Raw genomic sequence first — 24,293 nt, forward strand, 5'->3', positions numbered from 1 at the left:
GACCTCAGCAATAAAAGCGCTAGGTTCTTAGTCCCCCCCCCCCCCCTTGCTGGTTGTGTATGCTACTTTTTCATCCAAAGCCTCCATGCCCTCATTTAGCGACAGCTGAGGGCCACCAAGGTACCTTAGCAGGTAAGGATGCTTGTTACCAAGTCTTATGATTTCAGTCAACCCCTTGCACACACATGGTGGAAGGAGAAAACTGACTCCTCCAAGCCATCCTCTGACCAGCACATGCACACACAGCTAAATGTAGTCATTGTTTTGATTTAAAGATGGTTGGGCTGGACACTCCTAATAGGTATCAAATTACATCTTTCCAAAATTCACACGTGGGCATGTGTGAGTCCTAATCCCAGTACTTCAGGAATGAGCTTCTTCGAAGCGAGATCTTGACAAAGGCATTCAAATAAACAAAGCCTGTAGGTTCCTAATGCACCCATCCAAACAACATGGGGAGTACTCATAAAAGAGGCCCACAGAGGGAAGACTAGAGGGACACTGGGAGGGCTGGTGGAGTGCTTGCCTAGCATGCATAAAGCCCTGGGGTTGGTCCCCAGCATTGCATAAACTGGGCATGGCTCGGGAGATTGGTGGCAGGAGGATTACAAGGTCACTGTCAATTATAAATTGCATTTGAGGCCAGGATGGGTCTCATGAGGCATGTGGGGGTATTTACAAGCCACATGGAACATTCTAGAACAGAGCCTTCCCTCATGCCCTCTGTTTTTGTTTGTTTGTTTGTTTTGTTTTGCTTTGCTTTTTTGAGACAGAGTTTCTCTGTGTAGCCTTGACTGTCCTGGACTTGCTTTGTAGACCAGGCTGGCCTCGAACTCACAGTGATCTGCCTGCCTCTGCCTCCCAAGTGCTGGGATTAAAGGCATGAGCCACCACCGCCTGGCCCCTTGTGCCCTCTGAAGGGTCCTTACTGACACAATGATTGTGGACTTTGGGCCTCCAGAGTTGAGTTAAATTTCTGCTGGGTAAGCGGGTCAGTCTGTGGCATGTTGTTACTAACAACCAACATTGTCCCCAGGTCCCTTGAAGTTTCTTAGGCCATGACTCTTCTTGGCTATCCTTGCCATGCCTTGGTGGCTTCCTCCCAACCACAGGGCAGTTCCTTTTACCCCTTTCTCAGGGAGTAAATGACATGTGTGGGAAGTCCCTGGCACAATGCCCCACATGTAGTCACGCCTTTCTATGTTAACCACTGTGACTGGAGTGTCCTTAGCATTCCCAGAGCTTGGGTACCACTGGTAGCTACCCCATACTCTGTTGAAACAAGAGGCGTGGCTTTGAGCCCAGGCTCTCCCGATCCTGCCTTTGTTACTGAGGACTCCTTCCCACCTCAGCAGCTTTTAAAATCTAAATGTGCCCATTTGGCACTTGCTAGAGCAGAACTCTTTAATGGAAGCTCATTTTGGCCACAGAGTCAGCAGGTTTAGAAAACTCACAATGGGAAGTTGTTTCTCTGTGAACCCATGGTTGACTTGGCTTTCCAGGGTAAGTCAGAACTGCAGACCTCTGGGATTAAAGCCCGGGTCGGCTATTAGCCTAGTGTGGGCTCCTGTTGATGGCAGAGTATTGATGAGGCCTGACTCCTGGGGTTTATAATTTCAGGAATTAATAATTTCAGACAGTAAGTTGTGGCCTCCCCCACAGTTTCTGTTCTTTTCCTTTTCTTTTTGGTTTGTTTGTTTTGTTTTGTTTGTTTTTCAAGACAGAGTTTCTCTGTGTAGCCTTGGCCATCCTGGACTCACTTTGTAGACCAGGCTGGCCTCGAACTCACAGTGATCAGCCTGCCTCTGCCTCCCGAGTGCTGGGATTAAAGGCGTGCGCCACCACGCCCGGCTTCCTTTTCTTTTTTCCTTTTTGTTTTTTTGGCTTTTCGAGACATGGTTTCTCTGTGTAGCCTTGGCTGTGCTAGACTCACTTTGTAGACCAGGCTGGTCTCGAACTCACAGTGATCTGTCTGCCTCTGCCTTCCGAATGCTGGGATTAAAGGTGTGCACCATGCCCTGCTTTTTTTTTTTTTCTTTTCTTTTCTTTCTTTCTTTTTTTTTTTTTGAGACAGGGTGTCTCTTTCTATAACCTTTGTTGTCCTGGAATCACTCTGTAGACCAGGCTGACCTTGAACTCACAGAGATCCACCTGCCTCTGCCTCCTGAGTGTTGGGATCAAATGGCCTACACCCCCACCGCTTCTTGTCTAGCTCCTAAGAGTCCTCCTCTGAGTCTGGGGTCTCTGGAGGCCGTACCTCTTGTATCTCTGCTGCAGTCCTAGATCCCTGCCTGGGTCTGACTTCCCATTCCTAGGAATGCTGTCAGAATGCATTCTGTGAATGGGGCCACAGGTGAGACCTGGGTCTTCTCTAGGCGGTGACACAGGATTGGGATGAGAGTGTCCAAGGTTGTCTCTCAGCTATTTTGAGTTTGTCTTGAGCCAGGCACCCTGACTTTGTAGGATGTTCTAGATGGATTTTGCTTTTGAGGCCCAGTAGAGAGCTGAGTGGGTACTGTGAGACCCAGTCAGCCCCAGTGTGACCTTGGGGTCTGCTGAACAAATTAAATGCTGTGTTTGTGTGGTTAGCTTTCTGGTGCATGCCCAGAGACTTCGGAGAACAAGGGAGAGACGGGCCCAGGAGTCAATTGAGGGTTTTAGGGCCCCAGGAAGGGAGGAGAAGCAACAATCTGGAGAAAACAACTCCCCACAAGGTCAGTACACTCCTCTGAATGGATCACTCTAAGCTGCCTCTTATCCTGACTCTTGGCCAGGAGCCCGGAAGGGAGGGGCCTTCACTCATTCTCTCCCAGTTTAAGATGAACGCCTTTTTCCTAAAGCAAGTAACTTCAAAGCTGTGGGTGCTGGGTTCCAGTCCCTCCTAGTTTGCAGATTACCCCTGATGCACTGGACCAGCCAGGGGCTCTTCCCCCAGCCCCAGAGCCTGGTTTCCCAGCGTCTATGGTGGAGTCTCTTGCAGACATTTCCTGGCTCTTTTGGTGGAAAGTGGAGCACAGAGAAGAACAATGTGCTTCTTGCTTTCTTCTCCCAGAGACTGCCACTGCCGCCGCGCACCACTCCCCTGTTTACACGGTGTGTGTTCCAGCTACACCAAATGACTAGGAGTCCCACAGATGTGGCCCTGACTTTGCACATGCTGTTCTCCGGGCTTGGAACACTGGTTTGGCACCTTCTCAGCTGGGTTAATTGGTGCATCTTTTCACCCTCAGCCTGGGCTTATCATTACTAGGAAGTTGTCTTTACTACCCTCTTTGTTCCCACCTGGCCCTTTTCTGTGCCTCTTGGACTAGGCCAAACCAGCAGCTACCACACTGAATAGTCTGTGCTTACTGCTCCTTTGTTCCAAATCTTGACTATGGAAGAGACACATTTGAGTCTGACAGCTATTGAGCACCAGGATAAAGGAGACTGTAGTTTTATTTATGTGGTGTTCATCTATGCATGAATGTTCGTGTGTGTGCACAAGCATATATAGGCCCATAAGTGACTGGACATCTTTCCTTACTCATTGAGGCAGTGTCTCTAGGCTGAAGCCAGAGCTTGCTGATCTTGCTAGCCATCCTGCCCCAGGGACCCGTCTCTTGAGTGTGGAATTACAAGCAGGTGTTTGCATGCCTACCTGGCATTTATATACATATAAGTTCTGGGGATCAGCTCTTTAGACTTGGGTGGCAAGGGCTTTATCCTGTGAGCCACCTTTCCAGCCTTTATTTATTTTCAAGCAGGGTGTCATGTTGTCCAGGCTATCACCAAACCTTGCTATGTAGCTGAGGATGGGCATGTATTTAAAAAAAAAAATCCCTTCAGATGTCTGAGTGTATGTCTGCAGAAGCCAGAAGAGGGCACCAGTCTCCTGGGACTGGAGTTACCGTGATCTGCCATGTGGGTGCTGTGGATTGAGCCTGGATCCCCCAGAAGAGATACCAGTGCTCTTAACCACCCAGAGTCGTTTCTCTACTCTGGACTCTGACTTTCTGATCTTCTTATTTCTATGTCCTTACTGCCATGACTGCAGATGTGCATCACCACATTTGCTGTATTTGATACTGGGGAGGATGGAGTCCAGCGCTTCAAATATCCTAGACAAGCATTCTCCTGAGCCATAGCCCTGGCCAGGAACCTGTATTTTTGTTTGGTTGCTTTTTGGTTTTGTTTGCTCTATACATAGCCTGGAACTCACTATGTAACCTAGGCTGGTCTCAATCTTAGAGATATGCCTGCCTCTGTTTCTCAAGTGCTGGGATTAAAGGTGTATGCCACCAGGCCTGGCTTGGAGCCTGTATTTTTATTTGGCTTGATTATGAGGCGGGGCCAGGCCTGGGAACTTCAGGTTTTCATGGTGCTGTGTTGTAAGCCAAGGCGTTGCACATGCTGGGTGAGCACTCTGCCAGAGTGGCTGCCCCAGCCCTGCTTTTTATTTCTGCCTCCTGCATGCTGTCAATGCCCCAATGCTTTTCTTTCACTTCCCTCTCTCTCTAGCCTAGGACTGCAATTTGCTTACACCTTTGCCCTTACCATGCAAAACCTCCACCACCAGCTATTTCTTGTTTTCTTTCCCATTGCCAGGCTGTGGGAACTCTTATGTACTTCCCCTCAGGACTGTGCCAGGCAGTGCAGACTTTACTGCTACTGCAGTCCTCCCCCCACAGACCTCACATCTGCCTGCCTCTTCCTTTAGGCAGAAGACTAGCTTCTTTTCATCTGAGAACAGGAGCCATCAGATGGGACCTCCCTCAACTTCTGTCACCTCACCTATGCGGTCACCCACATCAGCAGTATCCTTTCCCCAACCAGTTGCCAGTTTCTCAGCCTCCAGAGCCCCCTTCCCTTTCCCGTTGACTGGGTCTGTCTATGTGCCAACTCTTCTGAAGAAGGACTTTATGGACTACGCTTTGCCTCATCCTCCCCTCCCCCAGCTGTCACTGCCTCCCTGACCTCTGATGTTGCTGAACAGAAGAAGATCAGCAGCTGACGCCTTCATCCCTAAACTCACTTGTGTGGCTGCCCTAGCTTCTGTTGCCTCGGCCTCTGGCTTCTCCTGCCATCTCTTTGGTAACTGCCTGCAGGTCCCTTTCCTGGCACCACCCCCACTCTGCCTACACATGTTGGCAGTTCCTGGGGTACTCTTGTGGTGACAATTCTCTGCTCACTTCATGGACTCTCCCTCTGGACAGTTTCACCTGTACTGTGCCAGTGTTGTTCCTGTGGTGCTGGGAATGGAAGCCAGACCCTAACGTATGTATACCAGGCAGATACGTTGCCGCTGAGTTTACTTCTCATTGTCCTTTGGCTTAACAACCCTAGGCTGCTCAATTTGGAGTCCTGTTCTCCCAAACTCTAGACTTCCTTAGCCTGCTCCTGTCTGAGCCCTTATCATAGCGAGTAGTACTACCTGACACGAGAAATTTGGCTGTCTGCCCTAAGTCTGGCAAATTCCACCAACTACTGAGTCCTTTACAGGGTACTCTTGAGCAGATCCCAGATGAACCCCCCCCCCTCGCTACTGTCTTTGTGTCTTCAGGCTATTGCCATTTCTGATTTCCAGAACTTCTCAGTTTTCTACCATGCTCAACTCAGTTCACTTCATCAGAACCAGAGCTTGGCATTTCCCTTCCTCAGCCCTCAGTGGCTCCCATGGTCTCAGGGGGTCAAAGTTCACATTGCTTAAAGAACTCATGGATCCTAGCCTCACTGCTTGCCTATAGGCACTGAACCATCCACGGCAAGTCACCTGCAATCCAGAGCATGGAGCCCTGCTCACTCCAGGGGCTCTGCACACATTTAATTCCCTCCCATTGAAAGTCCTTTTTCTTCCTTGCCTGCCATTTTTATTTTTTTGAGAAAGGGTTTGTGTAGTCTTGGCTGTTCTACACTTGCTTTGTAGACCAGGCTGGTCTTGAACTCACAGAGATCCACCTGGGTGCTGGGATTAAAGGTGTGCGCCACCATGCCTGGCTTTCCACCTGCGTTCTGTTCAGGTCTTGGTTTAATCACACTCCTTCTGGAAAGCATTCTCAGACCTGTGACCCAGCTGATTTCCTCTCAGTTGTGATATTTTATAGCACTCCAAACTTTCTAATTAAGTTCCTTTGTTGTGTTTCCATAAACTCCAGGGGCTGATGACTGTGTCCTGCTCTGCACCATGGCCTATTATCCAACAGACCTACACAGGCAGAGTTAGTGCTCAATGTGTGTTGAGGCTCGCCCCTCCTCCCCTTCTGGAAGTGATAACCAGCATGCTGCTTCATTATCTGCTCTGGACAGCGCGTTATAACAGTGACACAATGCTGGCTTGGGAAAACAACTTCTAGGGAGACTGGGCAGACTGGAAAACTAATGTGTGAAGCAGGGACTGGCTTGTGGATGCTGACACTTCGCACTGCCACCATGCCATTTGCATGTGGGTAGGAAGCCACCAGCATTACTGGCCTCAGCTCATTGCAGGGATGTCATCATGTGTTGCATGATTCAAAGTTCCTATTTGTTCTGTAGTTTATGCCCATCAGTGGAGCACATGACAGAAGGGGCTCTGGGCTAAGTCTAGGGTGGTCTTGCCTCTGCCCCTTAAGTTTCTGAATTACTTCATACAGTATTCCACTGTGAATTTTACATCGGAAACTGCTAGTAGTTTTTAGACTAGAGAAATGCTTCAGGATATAACTTAGTCAAGGTGAAGCCCTGAGCTCAATCCTGTTAAGGTTTGAATATAAAAAGGCAAGTGTTTGAACACATGGTCCCTGGCTGGAGTGCTGTTCTGGAAGGCTGGAGAACCTTTTGGATATGAGGCCTGGCTGGCAGATTTAAGGCTGTAGGAGCAGGCTGAGAGCAGGATAGGCTCACCTGGCTCCCAGTTTGTTCTGCTTTCTGGTTGGAGCTATGTAACTGACAGTGTTATATACTCCTAAGGCCATAGACCAGGTCTAGCCCTTGCCTTCCCTGCCACTATGTCCTCTAAACTGTACCAGGAGCCAAAACAAACCTCTCCTGACTTAAGTGAATTCTGCCAGGTATTTGGTCACAGGATCAATAAAAGTAACATACAAATTCCAGCAACTGAAAGCAAAAAAGACCTATTAAATGCAGTTAGTTAGTTAGTTAGTTCTGCAGTGTCCGGCATGGCATCCGGGGCTGTGTGCATGCTAAGTGCTTTACCACTGAGCGATATCCCCAGCCAGCCCTGTTATCTTTTCCTATGTAGCATGCAGTGCTTCAGGCACTGAAGGCTCAGCAGTCACAGCAGGTTGCATCTTCCTGTCCTGTAAGTCAGGCAAACATCTCTTCTAGCTTTAAGACCCTCGACCCGCCTTAACCAGATGCTAATAAAGGGATGCACGGAAACCAGTGTGCAAAGCAGCAAGCAGCAGGCTGTCTCCCCCCAGCAGCCATCTCCTTCCCAGATTTCACTTTGGGAAAACAGGAAAAAAAAAATCTGGTGTTATTTATGCTCTGCCTGTAGTCCAAGATTTAACTCTCAAGTTTCGTCACTTTTGTGACACTTCAGGCAATTATAAAGAGGCCTGTTGAGATATACAGGCAAAATTAGGTGCTTTGGCAAAAGGACAGAGGCAGGTGGCCTCTGCCTGAGCCTGGTGTCTCTAAGGTGTGCCTGGAACGGGGCTTTGTCTTCCCTCAGCATGATGGCTCTCTCCTGCTCTATCTCCTTCCTTTACAGAGGTGAAGACTCTCAGCTTTAAGGTCCAAGATTTCTACAACCCTTGCACTTGACTGGGAACAGGGGACTCAGGGGCTTCCAACCACGTGGAAGAAGCCACAGCTGCAGATGAATGGGAAAAGCTCCTTGTGCCAGAGAGCTGGTGTACAGTCCAGGGCACTGACACACTGTATGAGCATCAGGTATGTGGTGGCAGTGACAAATAACACTCTCAGGCAAACCCTGCGAGATATGCCTGTCACCTCAACCCTCGGGGGCAGGAGGAGAACGGCCACAGAGGGGTTCAGAGCCATCTTCAGCTGCATAGCAAACTCAAGGCCAGCCTTGGCTACATGAAATCCTGTGCCAGAACCAAAAGGGTGTGGGTGTGCCAAGACTCCTCTGGGTCTACATACAAAGCTAGGAACCATACAGTGTGTCTATAATCCCTGTACAAGGCAAGGCAGAAGAAAGAAAGGTGAAGAATGGCTGTGATGACACCTGATACCAACCAGCCTGTGGCCTTCACATGCACACACATATGCACATGCATATGCATGTGTATACACATACAGCACACACAATACACTAAAATGTACCAGGGGAAACTCTAGCTGTGCAGCTTGTCCTGGGCCTCGCTCCTCTCCCGTGCTGTGTGTGGGGTATTGTATATGCTAGAGAAAGGGGAAGGTATGCTAGTGACCGTGTAAGTGTACAGATGAAAGGAGTCAGATGGTCCATTTTCTTGTCCAAAGCATGGCAGAAGTGTGGGTGAGAGATGAGGCATGCCTTCAGAGAGTAGCCAGAGTCCTGCTGGCAGGGCTTGTGATGCAGTTGTGATTCATGCAAACCATTCACAGATGAAACCTGTGGTTTAGCTCCAGGTCTCTTTAATCTCTCTGTTTGACCTCCCAAGTGCTGGGATTACAGGTGTGTGCTGCCAAGCCTGGCTTCTCTTTAATGTCCAAGGTCATATTAAGAAATGCTCAACTTGGGCTGGAGAGATGGCTTGGTGATTAAGAGCACTGGCTGCTCTTCCAAGGGTCCTGAATTCAACTTCTAGCACCCATATGGTAGCTCATAGCCATCTGCAATGGAATCTGATTCTCTCTTCTGGTGTGCATGAAAACAGAGCACTCATATACACTAAATAAGTCCTTTTATTTTATTTTTTCCTCTAGATGGGGTTTCTCTGTGTAGCCTTGGTTGTCCTGGACTCACTTTGTAGACCAGGCTGGCCTCGAACTCAGAGATCTGCCTGCCTCTGCTTCCTAAAGAAATAAATCAGTGGGCCCAGGGGTCCCGCTCAAACTATGGCTCCTGCCAAGGACAATACAAGCTGTAAACTTCAAACCCCTACCCAGATCTAGCCAATGGACAGGACATTCTTCACAGTTGAGTGGAGAGTGGGGTCTGACTTTCACATGTACTCTGGTGCCTCATATTTGACCACGTCCCCTGGATGGGGAGACCCGGTGACACTCAGAGGAAGGATAGCAGGCTACCAAGAAGAGACTTGATACCCTATGAGCATATAAAGGGGGAGTTAGTCCCCCTCAGTCACAGTCATAGGGGAGGGGAGTAAGGGGAAAATAGGAGGGAGGGAGGAATGGGAGGATACAAGGTGTGGGATAACCATTGAGATGTAATAAGAATAAATTAATAAAATTAAAAAAGAAATAACTCAGGAAAAAAAAGGGGGAGGGGGAAGAAATGCTCAATTTAAATAAGTATATACAGCCAGGTACGGTGGAGCACACCTATAATCCCAGCACTCGGGAGGCAGAGGCAGGCGGATTTCTGTGAGTTCCAGGCCAGCCTGGTCTACAAAGTGAATCTAGGACAGCCAGGGCTACACAGAGAGACCCTGTCTCAAAAAACCAAAAGCAAACAATCTACTCAGAAGGTAAAGGGAGGTAAGTGTCAGTGCTGCTGCAGTTTCACATATGAAGTGAGGGCGACAGCTTCTGATCCAAGGGCTTACTGCACTTACTGCACTGGGACACTCTATTCTTCTGTGGGGAAGCAGCCCAGTGACAGCTGCTGGGCAGTACAGCTGGGAAGAGTGCTCTTACAGTGGCTGTGCAGTATAATATGGAGAAGGTGAGTCTGGTGGGCTGGTACTTCTTAAGTTCTAGTTTGCTTCAGGCAAGAACAGTGGGCCCCCTAACCGATCAGTTTCCATCCACTGCAACTTACCAGGCTGTCTTCTGCCTGATCTATCTGCCTCAGCAGTAGTCTATCTCCACAGGGCTCAAACTTTACCAAGTGAGTGAGATCAACTCCTCCCTGTCAGGGAGTGTGTGGTAAGTATTTTGAACTCCTGAGATTAAGGCCAGTTGCTACTAGATTAAATTTATTCATAATTAAGCAACTCTAAGCAGATCAGGGGTAAGTTATTAATTAACAAAAAGAAAGATAAATACTGGATAGGGCAAATTTGTATGTAACATAATACGTAATCCTCCTAATTGTGCAGCATGAGGTCCCATGACAAGGCCTTTTGTCTTCCAGGTTTTTCTCTATCATTGTGTAAACACCTAGTGAAGAGAAGGAGGGTAATCTTAACACTTAGTGGGCTGAGGCAGGAGGACTACTATGAGTTTAAGGCCAGCCTAGCTACAGAGAGGGCCAATGCTTCAAACAAATGAACTAAGCAACAAGTAACCCACATTCTCACCTACTGAGGCCGCAGTAAGGTGGACACTTCTGTAAAGCAAACTGCTCAGAAGTAAAACAAATCTACTGTTTACTTAGGAGACATGACTTTAGAGTCTAATGAAAAACTAACCTGACCTCTTTTTTCTGGTCCAAATCCCCCAGACTTTGAAAGGATAAGCACACCAATTTGGAACTCTTGTAAGGATTTATTTGCTACAGAATTGCTTTCATAGTCCCAGTGAGCTGGACTAAGGACTTTTGGGTCTGAAAGGATTTAGGTCACTTTACTTTTTTTTTCAAGTGCTGCAACATTCAAAAAGCAAATTTGGGGGCAGTAATGGGGTGGCGTAGCACCATTTGGCATGTCATAAGAGTGACAAAAATAATCTATAATATTAGATGTCTAAGAATAGAAGGAGAAAGAACACTTTAAAATTCTCCTATCTGGATAGACCCTGAGCTGAAATCACATTCATTGTGAAGAAAATGTTTGGGCTGAAACCACAGATGCCAACGTTGATTGGACTGGACTGGTGAGAGCTTCCGGATACTCCATGAATGGCAGGATATACGCCATTCAGTCGGCTGACACTGGCATGTGTCCACTTGGCTTGTAAGAATAAGCCTCTCTTAAATCCCAACCCATCTGGTTCCCTGAAAGGGCTGTCTTAATCTGATCCCCAATACTTGTTATTTATTTGTTTGCTTGTTTGTTTTTTGAGACAGTCTCTCTACATAGACCTGGCTGTCTTGGAACTCTATGTAGACCAAGTTGGCCTTGAACTCACGGAGATCCTCCTGCCCCTGTTTCCCAAGTGCTGCCCAATATTTTCAAGAGCAGAAATGTGACAAACATCGCAGCACCACTTCACATGAGATTTGTTGCCTATTATTAGAAACAGAGAGACCAAGTATGGCTGTGAATTCAGACATGCAGCTCACGGTACAGCTCTCAATATCTGGGGGCTGTGCCCCAGGGGCGACTGTGCAGGCAACATCAACCCGAAGATGGTGTGAACCCCAGCAGCTGCTCAATGGGTTTAAATCGCCACTCGTCGGCCTCCAGCTCTTCCACCAAACCAGCCAGTTTTTCCATCCGAGCAACTTGCTGATCTGTAAGGAGTCAAGAAGTGACAGAGCACAGCAGGGCATTTCTCACGAGACTGTCACCAATCACCAACATGACAACTGGTCTAGGCTTAATTTGCAGATGGACTTTCCACTTGTGATTTAGTAATGGGGTCTTCCAAATGAAGGAGAAGAGAATTTAGTAAGAAATTTTAGGGCAACTCGCTTTCAAGTGCCTCTCTTGCTATAGGGAGCTACTTTGCTACAGCAATAAAACTCTGCTTGCCTTGGTGTGTGTGTGTGTGTGTAGCTTAATACAGATGTAAAGCAAAGGGATTTATAGAAATAGAGACCCTTAGGAAAAGGAGAGTACATACCCAGGAGTGGGTTTGGCTTCTCAAGAGTCACCTGTATTTCAATTCCTAGCACCCTTGTCAGGGGCTCACAACCATTTATGTAACTCCAGCTCCAGGAAGATCTGATACCGCCAGCCTCTTGAGGCACCTGCTCTCACTTGCACAAATCCATACACGGATGGCACACACAAAAAGAAGAGAGTGAGAGAAAGACAGACAGACAGACAGACAATCAGAGATACACACATACAGAGACAGAGGGGAAGGGGAGAGAGACAGACAGACAGACACACAGGTGGGGGAGAGAGAAAGGAGGAGGGAGGGAGGGGGAGAGAGAAAGGAGGGGGGGGAAGAGAGAGAAAATGAAAGAAATAAGGTGTGGTAGCTCAAGCCTAGCACTGGGGAAGTGGAGGCAGGAAGACTATTCAGAGTTCCAGGTCAGCCCGAGCTACTTAGTGAGTTTCAGAATGAGAGACTAATAAGGGGAAAACACAGTTATTAGACTGGGGATGAGCCCCGCGGTGGAGCGCATGGCTAGCACGTGCGTGTGCCAGGCCCCTTGTTTGAGCCCTAGCACTGTAAAAAGTCAAAGGACAAGTGGCATCCTCTCACTCGCAGACGTGCTGGAGTCTAACAGCTGGAGCTGACCTAGTGGCTCACGACTATAATGCCGGCCCTCAGGAGCCTGAGGCAGAAGGCAGTCATTATGAGGCCATCTGAAAACATAAACAGGCCTTTGCCCTCCATGCCACAGGGACTCTGCTCAGAAGCTTCTATGGTTTCTTCCAGGAGGAATGGTCAGGAGAGGAAATGGTTTCTGGATGCACAATGGAGACGCGGTAAAGTGTACACATCACTGGGGGCTCAGAGTAGACGACAGAGCTGAAGATGCTACAGATACAGAGGAAGGTGCCGCATGAAGGGACGCAGCAAGAGGTCACAGAAGGACAGGTAAAGGCAGCGGAGGAATAGGAAGCAGCAACTCACTCCCCCAGAGAAGTGAACCCGGAGCTTCAACTTCTAACCTCTAATGGGATTTTCAAGCTAGATAGGCTCTTAGGATGTTCTTCAACAGGAAGTTCACTTGACTAGTGGGGCTTTTACCACAGCAATGACCTTTCAGGACACACGCCCCTTTGCTACTTACACATGTACAGGACAGCAGCCCATGTACTTACCGTGCTTCACCTGTTTAAGTGTGGATGCCACTTGATAGCTGAACACCGACTCACAGAGGAATCTCTCAGAGCCATCTATGAGTGAAAGGACACAGGCATTAGCTTTCACGGCCTCTGGGAAAGCACAAGAGGCTGTCCACTCTTTCCCTGCTTCTACATTTGAGGTTTAAGGCCTTTCTGGCATGAACAAAGGGGGTCCTTTAGAACACTGCTCGGTAGAGGCTACCTCTTCTATACCTGGAATATTAAAATAGTCCTACTTGTTTGAGAGTTCAAAAATAGTGTCACAAAAACAAAAACAAGAAGTCTAGGCCTGAGGTCCTGGTCACTACTGCCCGTCCGTCTCCTGACCTGTTCTTTTCTGTACCGTAGGCAAACAAGGCCACTGGCACACCCAGCTCTGCAGTACTTGTGTCACTTACTGTGACAGAACTCCAATCACTTTCATTCTAAAAGACAGAGCCAAGGGAAAAACAGCTGTTGACTTTTAGTATATCAAATTACATCATCATGACCATCACAAAAGCCTGCTGGGAAACTTCATTCTGTAAACACAAATTGCAGCTTTGGTTTTCCAACTGAGCCAAGCACTGCAATTTGAATGTCATAAGCGAATGGTGGAAGCTCAGAACTGAGCATGAAGCTGGTGCCAACAACTGCCAACGAAGACGGTGGCTGGCTCAGTTACAGCGCTCATCAGTGCAAAGGCTGATCCTGCAAAACACATCTCCAAAGACACAATTCACATAGGAAAGTTCCATGTTTTAGAAAGGGCAGCAACTCCCCCTCCCCCAGGGCAAGTCTCAAACAAATGGAAAGAGAGGACACAGCAGTCTGAAGGGACACAAGGTAGGAGCTCACATCAGCTCTGCTGGGTGTGAGTGCTCATTCGTGAGTCATGGACTAGTCCCGGGTATTAAGTGACAGGGGGATATTCACACTCTGGCTGCACGCTGAGTTTACACAGCAAACCTTGCTTTACAACTCTCGATAATCAAAGGCAAAGCAGAAATACTCACGCTGAGTGGTGTGACTACACAACCAAAAGGGCTTCCTGCCAGTACTATCTTCCAGTCAATGCCAGAGGGACAGAGACAGAAAGGGAGATGTGGGGTGGGGGCAGGGTGATATATGTCACTCTTAGGATGAGTAGTCTGTAAGTTCAAGTCTTTTTCCACCCCTGGCTTTCCATCTTTCTTTCTTGTAGTCACGCCTAGAGCACTGCCATGCCAAGAGTACCCCTTGCTTCTAACTGTGTAAAGAGTTAGACAAGCTGATGACATCATGAAGTGTCTTTAGATAAGAGCAGAGGGCAGTCCACCAAGGTCAACACTTGACACCAATGATACAATTTATTATGTTCTTGCATGTAAACAACACAGTGGCATCCTTCTTGTTTTTTTTTTTTTTGTTTGTTTTGGTTTTTCGAGACAGGGTCTCTCTGTGTTAGCCTTGGCTGTCCTGGTCTCTCTTTGTAGGCCTCGAACTCACAGAGATCCACCTGCCTCTGCCTCCCAAGTGCTGGGATTAAAGGTGTGCGCCACCAAGCCTGGTGGTAGTGGCATCCTTCTCAAAGAGTCAACTATAACTCAGGGTTTACTTTACAAAGAGCAAAACAGAGAAGTTGAGTGGGCCTGCCAGGTGGTTTGATTCTGAATTGTGGGAAGTGGGGGTGATAGGCTGTAAGGATCAAATGATGTGTGAAGAGGATCCTGGGAGTGTTGCCTCCCATCATCATTTAATCACTAGGCTACAGTGCTAAAGTTATCACACTGGTAATGAGTTCCAAAGAAACACAGAAGCTCACCTTTCAAAAAGGTGCCTGGGTACCACTCTCCCACACTTCAGGCCTAAGAATGCATTCCAGCTGTCATGCAGCTTTGCATTAACTACATTAAACCACATCCTATCAGAGACACCATCTACCAATCTAAAGGCTGGGATTTCTCTACAGAGGAGCCAGCCCGAGGCGATGTGTTTGTAATCAACACACCAGTCAGCAGTGTATATCAGCTTTCCTCTTAAGGGACAAGCAAAGATTATATGTGGCAAAAAAAGTTCAGGAAATGGCTCAAATTGAACTCCATCACCAATTGCATTAAATTCAATGCTAAGAAAACTCATTGAAGAGTTATTACTACACAGTAGGAAGCGAGATAATCTCAGGTGATTTATAAATCAGTGGCCTGTGAGGTCCCTAAAATACAGCCACTTCTGGGCTGGAAGGCAGCCTCTAATTTGCTCACTAATAATTGGTTGAGAACAATCTTAGCCAAGGGCAGGAGACTGTTGAAGCTTGCTGCATGTTACTCTTAGCAGACAGCAGATGTACCCAGAAGTTCGCTTGAGAGGTTAAGTATAGGTTGCATGGATTTATAACTGAGGTTTAGGAGTAGGCAACATCAAGTCGAACCTGTTAGGATTATGACCCAACCTTGATTCGTAAGTGCTTTTGTGCTGTACTCTCAAAGGCAGCCTTCAGAAAGGCTTGCTCTTTGCCCAGGCTGGCACAGATGTTTCTATGTAGCCCAGGCTATCATCCAACTCACAGCAATTCTCCTACCTCAGCCTCCTTAGTGTTGGGGTTACTTGAATCTATTAATATGATTTGTCTGTTTGGTTTTTAGTTTGGTTTTTCGAGACAGAGTTTCTTTGTGTAGCCCTGGCTGTTCTGGGTGGACTCAAACTCACAGAGATCCACCTGCCTCAAAGCGTACCACCATTGCCTGGTTTAACATGATTTGTTTCTGTTTTCCTCTTCCATTACACTAATGAAAGAAAAATGGGGATGCAGCTCAGCTGGCACTGTTGGGTTTGATTCCCTACATGGAATAAACCAGACATAGTAGTATATGTCTGTAATCTCAGCACTTGGGAGGTAGGAGGAAGAGGTGGTGGAGGAGGAAGAGTTCAAGAGGTCAGCCTGGACTACATGAGACTCAAAAACAACAACAAAAACCCAAAACAACAACAATGAATAAGAAAATGCTTTGAAACCATGCATGGTGGCACATGCCTGAAATCCCAACACTCAGGAGGCAGAGGCAGAGGCAGAGCCAAAATAAATAAATAAATAAATGAAAGAAAGAAAAATGCTTTTTATGTACGTACATTAATGTACAACAGTATCACCTAGAAATCTGACATTCTTGTAAACTCACATTTAGGAGTGCTACAAATCCTATGTAAATACCATGTCATTCACATTTCGGCATCCATGAAGATGAGGCATGGGTGTGGCCTACAGAGGTGGTGTGGGAAGGGAGGGGAAGCAGGGCCACACCCCAGCAGATACTGAGCGGTAATGGTGGTCTTTTCATTTTCGCTAATCTGATGTTTGTTTATTTATGTATGGGTACTCATGGGGAGGCCAGAGGACAACTTTTGGGAGTCAGTCCTTTTGGTCCATCTTGAGACCCAGGGATCAAACTCAGGTGGCCAGGCTTGGTGACCAGCACCTTTTACCACCTGAGCCATCTCACTGGCAGTCCCTTTTCTGTATTCTTGATATTAAATAGTATGTCAGATACTTGACTTGGCAAGGTCTGTCTTTAAGTGTAAGCAGGTTTTAAGATTCCTAGGGAGACTTTGGGACAAAGAAGGGCCACTACTTGTGCACTGTGAACTAAAACATGCTAAATCCATGCTACATTAGAGTCCAATCAATTCCTCAATGAGGCAATGAAAACAGCCAGCTATAACCCTGCCAGAATGTCAGCTTAAGACTAACGCAGATGACATTTTCTAAAGCAGTGTTAAGCACTTATTCTCTTCTGCTCTATAGAGCTCAGTAAGCAACTTAAGTGTCTTCAACTTGTCATTTGTTTTGTGGCAAACTCCCTTAACCACATCTCTGCTGCAAAGGCTAAAGTCGGAATCTACTTTTAGTGCTATGTAGGGAGATAAAGCCTCTACTTCCAGTCAGACTTGGTGATTCCAACTTGAATGGTAACACAAATGGAGACAACAAAAAGGCAAGGGCAGAAGTACACACAGCTGACTCATTACCTTCCACACCACAGTAGCCTACTGCTGCCCTAGCAATCAGAAGACTTATACGCTAGAGTCTGCCAGGCATGCAGCTGGGTCAAAGAGTACTTGCCTAGCATGTATGAGGTCATGGGCTCTATCCCTAACTCTACAAGAAAAGAGAATCGGAATGTTTGGCACTATAGAAACTTTTTAAAAGCTTTTTTAAAAAAAGTATTTGATATAAATGGATAATGAATAATGATCACCTTAAAAAGCCAGCACCCCAAATATAGTTTGTACCTTTCTCAGAGACATCTCCTAACTAATTTAAAATATATTCATGCCAATAAGCAAGATTTAAAACAAAAAGAGACCATTTTATAACTCAATACAAAAATGTTTGACACAAGAGAATTTTGAGTCCTTGTTTTTAAAACATGAGGAGACTCTCTCATGAGAAGGCCCTGGACACTGGTCAAGGCCCTAGGACACCTTCTAGACTAATTCAGGATATCTAAGGTGGGCCCAGATATTGCATTTTATTTTTTGTTTTTCTTTTTTGAAAAGAAAAAGGGTGTCATTGTATAGCCCTGGTGGGCCTGGAATTCACTGTGAAGACAAAGCTGGCCTAAAACTCAGAGATCCATCTGCCCAGAAAAACAGGTTCATTTTAAGTAAGTGTCTCACATGAGTTCTATGCTCCTACAATGAATTACCAGTCTAGCTGAACACGAATCTAATGCATTCCAGTCACCAGCGCCATTTCATGACTACTGCCTGTGACCTATTTCTAGCCAGCCAGTCTGCAAATGTGTGATAAGATAGTGGCTGCAAATCTCCAGTGCTATAAAAACCATGCAGTCACACAGCAGTATCCTGCAGTGGGCCGTCAGTCACCTTCACAGAGCTAAAGACATTAACTTTTATTTCCCCTTCACGCCTCTCTGGTGGGGTTAATCTATCTGTAGACACTCACTAAAAAAGAAAATACATCACACAGGTGCCAAAACAAGGCAACCTGGAGCAGGAGGTCAGTAAGGTCCCTGGCGCCAGTGCCAACCCTGGTCAGCTTCTCGAGGGCTTTGCCTTAATGAATTCCAGCCAGCTCTCTAGCCCTGGCTTCTTTACATTACACATGCACTGAAGGTCTGAAGCCAATTATTCAGCCAATGCAGCATGACATCACCTTCTAACATCTCTCCGGCTCCTTTGGGGTAGGTGAACAGAGCTTTTCGAGGTGGGGCAAGGTCTGAAACGCTGAAACCAGATCCGGTGACAGAACTTCCACTAACTCCACCAGCTGAAGATGAGGATGAGGAGGCAGCCATTCCTTCCAGTAGAATTCTTTCTTCACTAGAGGGAAAATCCAGCAATTAGCAAGTTTATAAAAGCCAGATCGAGAATATTTCATTCTAGCCCAGAAGGGATGGCATTCCGTATCCTCTGTCCTTACCCGGGATTTTATAATGTCACTTAGGAATATGTTTAAGCTGGGCGCATGCCTGTAATCCCAGCACATGGGGAGGCAGAGGAAGGGTCTCTGTGAGTCCAAGGCCAGCCTGGAAAACCCTGTCTTAAAAAACAAAAAATTAGGCTGGGCGCAGTGGTGCATGTCTTTGATGCCAGCACTTGGGAGGCAGAGGCAGGTGGATCTCTGTCAGTTTGAGGCCAGCCTGGTCTACAAAGTGAGTCCAGGATAGCTAAGGCTACACAGAGAAACCCTGTCTCAAACCCCCCCCCAAAAAAAACAACAAAAAACCCAACAACAAAAATTAATTAATTAATAAAAAATATATGTTGAAGAAGAGCTTGAAAATCAGCGTGGTGGCACACGCCTTTAATCTCAGCACTTGAGAGGCAGAAGCAGGCAGATATCTGTGAGTTTGAGGCCAGCCTGGTCTATAGAGCAAGTCCAGAACAGCCAGGGCCACATAGAAAAACCTTGTGTTTCCCTACTTAAAGATTTCTATTTTCTCCATTAGCAAATTGTGCCATTTGGATTGATTGTGGGTAATTTATGAGTTATGAAGGGTGATATGGCAGTGCCAAGGCAGAAATGAGACCAAGGATAAAATAATACTGCTCCACAGGACAGTTTGTCTTCGGTACATTCCTAACCAAGCCACACCAAGAAGTTCACTTATCAAGTTTTCCAAGTAGGAGTCCAGAGTAACACTGTGTTCTGTTCCCAAGGAAGGAGATTGCTTGGGAAATACATACTGGTGCTTTTATTAAGAAATTGTTAACCTTTTCATCTGAATGCAATGCCTCAGTCTAACACTTGATGGCACCCAAAAGCTGGAACAAAATAATTCAGGAATCTATCTCAGAAACTGTGGCCCTTTGAATTGAGCATCTGTGGGCCTAATTCTGTGTCCTATCTGAAAACCCAGATCCCAGGACTGACCACATGATGTCTCATAAGCTTCAGAACAAGAACATGGCCTCAGAGCATATGAAGATTCTACAGTGCATGATTTTTAAATGGTGAGTACCATGTTTATGCCATCTAGAATGTTCTGTCACCATGGAAATGCTCTGATAGAGTAGCCATGTCTCATGTTGAGTTTACCAATGTAACTGAAGAACTATGTATGTCCATTCTTAAATGCTAAACAAAATCTCAATACAACCGTGTGACTAGTGGTTTCTCACTGGATAAGGATTCTAGTATTTAAGTGGACAAATGACTTTACATGGGAGTAGTGGAATGCACTAGTATGTCCCAGTTACACAGGAGGCTAAGGCAGGGGATTGACTACATAGTCAAAAGCCTGTTTCAGTAACAATAGACAATGGGTAATTTTTACATTACATAAATTTTAGCATTAAAAAATCTATTTATTTATCTATTTTAGGGAAGGTCTTAATTTGCTAGCCTGGAACTTACTATATAGCTTGGCCTGGCCTTAATAAAACTCATGGCAACCCCATTGTGCCAGCCTCTGAAGTGCTGGGATTACAGCCATGTGCCAGGGCTGGGGATCCTGTTCAGTTAGCAGTTAGCAGTGCTTGCTTAGTATGCAGGGAGCTCTGGGCTTAGTTCCTAGCACCACACAGATGAGGTATGGTGGCACGGAAGTAAAATCCAGCACCTGGACAGCAGAGGTGGGAGAATCAGAAGCTCACGGTCATCTTTGGTAATACAGCACGTTCTGGGATACATGGGATCCCTCAAAAAGCCAAAACCGACAACACAAAGACACAACACCCCTCTCTTGAAGTCAGGGAGAATTTTGATTATCAGCTTTACCCATGCTTCCCCTTAGTTCTGGCATACTTGTTAGAAAAACTTGAGGGCTCAGTGGTTGGAGCACAAGCTTCAAGCATTTTATGCTCTAGTTCCTAAACGCTTAAAAAGTTGAAACTTTTTTTTTTAACAGAAAAATACTAGAGAACGCTATGCTACTCTAAATCCTTTATGTCCAGAGAGGATCCAGTGTCCTCTTGAGGAAAATGATATACGATGTTCGAGACGGTGGCCGCTGTCTCCTAACTATGTGGCGGTGACGCGTGGTTGCCAGAGAAGCAGAGCCTGGTTTCTAGTCCCACCATAGGCTGCACTAAGGAACACCAGAGCCAGAGCCAACAGGGCATAGAAGGAAATAGCAAGCCTCTTGCTATTAGACTATTAGCCTGCTATAAATGCAACCTCATTAATGATCTTTCTATCTTTTTTTTTTCTTTTTTTGAAACAGGGTCTCACTGTGTAGCCCTGGCTGTCCCTGAACTTGCTATGTAGTCCTCGCTGCCTCAAACTCATCGAGTTCCACCTGTCTCATAGTGCTGGCATCAAAGGCGTGGCCACCATGCCCAGCTCATTGACAATGCTCTTAGGTTACTTTGAGAATTGTACTTGTACCCATCAGGGAAAGTAACTTTTCACGTGGAATTTATAACTACCCCTTTGTGCCACGATGGCTCGAAATATAGCCTAGTAAACTTTCAATTGTTCCTTAAAAGAGACTTAAGTATTGATGGACAGGGCCCAAGTGTCTAGCCCATCCCTGGTGGGATTCAAATGAAACATACAGAACACTCAATCTCTCCCTGGAGAGCGGCTCTGGAGTTATTTCCCTCCCCCCCCCCCACCGCCCCCCAGTTCAGTGCAGAGCCCACTGGGAACTGTTTATGTTTCTCAACTAAGATTTTAAACACTGATCTTTTCATCTTCCACCCTGATAATATCCTATTTAGTTGCTAATGCTTTGTGTTTTGAGATCAGCTGCTCCACAGTGCATCCAAGCATTAGCTTCAAAGGCTAGCCACAGTGACTATTCTAAGCTGAAGGTCATGAAAGGAACGTCCTTTCATCCTATTTTCTTCCCAATTCTCAGAACTAAAGCTCCATGTACAAAACAGCCAGGGTGGAAAACTGTGCAGAACCAGCACAAGGTGAACTTTATAACCCATTTTCTACATAGGTAGAGAGACGTATCTGTGAGATGTCTGGTTCTAAAGATTTGCTTATAGATTTCCTCCCCCACGTCTGGTGTGGAGATGAAAGCCAGCCCCCCCCCCCCAGACTGTTAAGCACATGCTCTACCCTGAGCTATACCTCAGTCTCTAGCTCTGAATGTCGTCATTAAGGAACAACCCTACATTGTAAATGCTGAGTTCAGGGATTACCCAAGCCATCAGTAACTAAGTATGTTCATAGGATGCATACTTAGTTCGCAGGAAGCCCTGGCTTCCTAAAGGTCATCTAACTGCTGAGCGATGGCTTGTTGATGTGCTGCTGTGCGCCAGGGCAAGCTAGCACAGGGATTAAGTAAGGGCTGCCTGTGGGGGAGTGTTGGAGAGTTGGCTCAGAGGTTACGACTGCTTGCTGTTCTTGCAAAGGACTGGAGTTAGGTTCCCAGGATCCATGTTTGGTGGCTTATATCCACCTGCCTCTCCAGCTCTGGGGTACCTGCTTCGTTCTTCTGACTGCTTTGGTTGGGTACACACGCACACACACACACACACACACAAGCAAAATAAATAAAAAGGTGTGTGGTGGCACATGCCTTTAATCCCAGCACTCAGGAGGCAGAGTTGGAGGCCAGCCTGGTCTACAAAGTGAGTCCAGGACAGCCAAGGCTATACAGAGAGAAACCCTGTCTCAAAAAAACCAAAACCAACCAAACAAAAGTAAATCTTTAACCAAGAACTGACTATCAAAAACTACCTGCCTGGGGCTGTATCCTGACTTTGCTATGTGACTGGACAAATCGGTTGGCTTTTCTGCGCCTTAGCTGCCCTTGTCTGTAAAATGGAACTGATAGTGCCTACCTTATAGAAGTGTTAGGAAGATTAAAAAAAAAATACAGGTGAGGCAACTAGAGGAGCTGCAGGCTGAGGAAACACTACTTTTTAAACCAAAACCAAAGCAGTAATTAGCGCCCTTTTTTTTTTAAGTCTCTTGCTTTGTAGCCCAGGGTGGTCTTCAATTCTAGATTCTCCTGGCTTGGCCCACTGAGTGTTGGAATTACAGGTACGCACCATCACACTCAGTTTTCACTGTTCAGAACCCAGTTCTTCATACTTATTATGTCCCAACACACAGGGGAAGTTTCAATTCTCTTTAGTGCAGCTGTGGTAAACTCGTGCAAGAGCCTGCTCAGGAGGCAGCTAGTGTTTCCTCTACTGTGCACTTGACCCGTTCTACCTCTGGGCTATACCCTCAGTCAGCACATTCACTTTAGGATCTTATTAAAATCCTCCCTGCATGTGCTGGGGCTGGGGAGATGGCTCAACGGAGAAAGTGCTTGCACTGGGGTTGGAGAGCCCTTGAATTCATTGAATTGCAGCGCAGGTGTGGTAGTTGCTTGAAATCCCAGCACTTGGGAGGGAAAGATAAGTGATTCCCATAGCAAGACGGTTAGCTAGCGTAGCAGGAACGGGCACATTCTGAGTTCAGGGAAGCTATGAAAAGCTATGGAGGGAAATGGTAGCTACATCTTCAAGCCTCCACACGCATGGGCACTCCCACCTGTGGCCTCCGGTCTGGAGACAGACGGTTGAGTGGTAGAGCATTTGCTTAGCATGTGTGAGACAGTGAAAAGAATCCTGTGATGTTAGAAAGCAGAAGACAAACTTGAGGCATCGCATAAAATCCTTATCACAGTGTTTTTTTGTATGAATGATTTATAAAGGACAGAATAAAGAGCTGGCAGCTCAGAAGAGAATGCAGGGGACAGAGGTGGTTGGAGTCATGGGAGGAGTACACAACTCTGCCTCCCAGGAGGCTACCAGGCCCATAGGAGGCATTCAGGAAACTTTTCTGAATGCTGATGACTGGGAATCTGGAACTTGACCCTATCAGGGAAGCTGGGGCTTCTGATGGCAGAAACGCTCATAGGAAAAGTAATGATATTTTTGGGACAGAGTTATGGCTTGGTTAAATACTTACTTTGTATACGACAGAGATGACCTCGCACTCATAAATTAGTTTCCGCTAATTTTCTTAAGAAACAAAACAAAAAAAAAGAGATCCTTCTTTAAAATAACTATCAGAACAAACCGCTTAAGTCGATTAGCATCCAGTGCGCAGGCTAATTATGACAACCGTTGGGTTCTACCAACAAATCATTCCAGTGTGTTCCACCTAAACAGACGGATCACCATACAAACCAAATAGACGCATCAGCTCTCTCTGGGGCCACGCTGGAGAGGGGAGGAGTAAGCACACTAGCCCTGGCTACGCTAACTCCACCCAAGGCACGCTTCCCACCCAGCAACTCGGGAGGAAGCGGAGGCTCGCGGCCGCCCTACTGCGCAGGCGCCAACCCTCCGCCCGCATGCTCAGTTGGAGGAAATAACCTTTGCACAAGCCCGGCGCGGGAGAGTCTCCAGAGTCTCTTTCCACCTTCTCAGTTAGTTCTGGCAGGTAGGAACGTACAGGGGTCAACTCCCCACCGAAGGTTCTGGAAGCCTTGTCTACTTACCTCAGTAGCTTCTGCCCTTTGACCGACAGCCACGCCCCCTGGACCGAGCAGCGCGGTCTCGCTCACTACGACGTAGACAGCGGCGTGCGCGTGCCCGCCGGCGCTGTGGGAGTTTTCGGGCGGCGTGCGCCTGCCCCTGTGGCGGTGGGGTTAATGGAGCAGCGCCAGTACGCATGCGCGGGGCTGACCGAGGCGGAACTTTCTGAGAATACTTCCGGCTCCTCCGCCCCACCCCCACCCCCTCCCCGCCTCCCTGGGTTATGTTGCTTCCGTGGTGTTTTCTGGTTCCTTCCTCTGGAGTAGGGGGTTCTTTGTTTGCGTTTATGATTTAGGACTTCGTCTCCCACGATAATTGCACGAAAGAACCCCTCCAAACCTCCGTGACACTGAGCTAGTCCGTTTTCATCCTTGAAAGGTAGATGAGTGTGCACCACAGCCACTTCGTCCTCAGGAACCA

The 24,293-nt window shown here is 46.9% G+C and overlaps 2 protein-coding genes and 1 long non-coding RNA gene across 7 annotated transcripts in view; 2 read left to right on the forward strand and 1 right to left on the reverse strand.

Moving 5' to 3' along the window:
* Positions 1–1,886: 1,886 nt before the first annotated feature.
* On the forward strand, positions 1,887–20,975 carry LOC311581410. The gene is made up of 3 exons (XR_014773768.1): positions 1,887–7,875; positions 19,301–19,394; positions 20,606–20,975. It is a non-coding gene; the product is annotated as an uncharacterized lncRNA (long non-coding RNA).
* Positions 10,007–24,001, reverse strand: ANAPC16 (anaphase promoting complex subunit 16). Of its 3 annotated transcripts, none has more exons than XM_084753607.1 (4): positions 23,837–24,001; positions 18,094–18,260; positions 12,936–13,010; positions 10,007–11,446 (listed from the first exon to the last, which is right to left on the reverse strand). In XM_084753607.1, the coding sequence occupies exons 2-4, from the start codon at positions 18,233–18,235 to the stop codon at positions 11,331–11,333; spliced, it is 333 nt and encodes a 110-aa protein (XP_084609733.1). In that variant the 5' UTR covers positions 18,236–18,260; positions 23,837–24,001; the 3' UTR covers positions 10,007–11,330. The 3 variants fall into 3 exon arrangements, with proteins under 3 accessions (XP_084609733.1, XP_084609734.1, XP_084609732.1); XM_084753608.1 differs by having other exon boundaries at positions 23,712–23,846; XM_084753606.1 differs by lacking the exon at positions 23,837–24,001 and adding an exon at positions 23,302–23,498.
* The window catches only part of ASCC1 (activating signal cointegrator 1 complex subunit 1), an 84,816-nt gene continuing 84,159 nt past the window's right edge, over positions 23,637–24,293 (forward strand). For 2 of the 3 annotated variants that reach the window (XM_084753593.1, XM_084753595.1), the window contains exon 1: positions 23,637–23,778. The gene's annotated coding sequence lies outside the window, so the exon portion shown is untranslated. Of the gene's footprint in view, positions 23,779–24,070; positions 24,252–24,293 lie in introns of those variants that run through there. The other variant, XM_084753594.1, reaches the window with a different exon arrangement.

This window comes from Acomys minous (assembly GCF_964271855.1).
Source record: "Acomys minous genome assembly, chromosome: 13".
Taxonomy (NCBI): Eukaryota; Metazoa; Chordata; class Mammalia; order Rodentia; family Muridae; genus Acomys; species Acomys minous.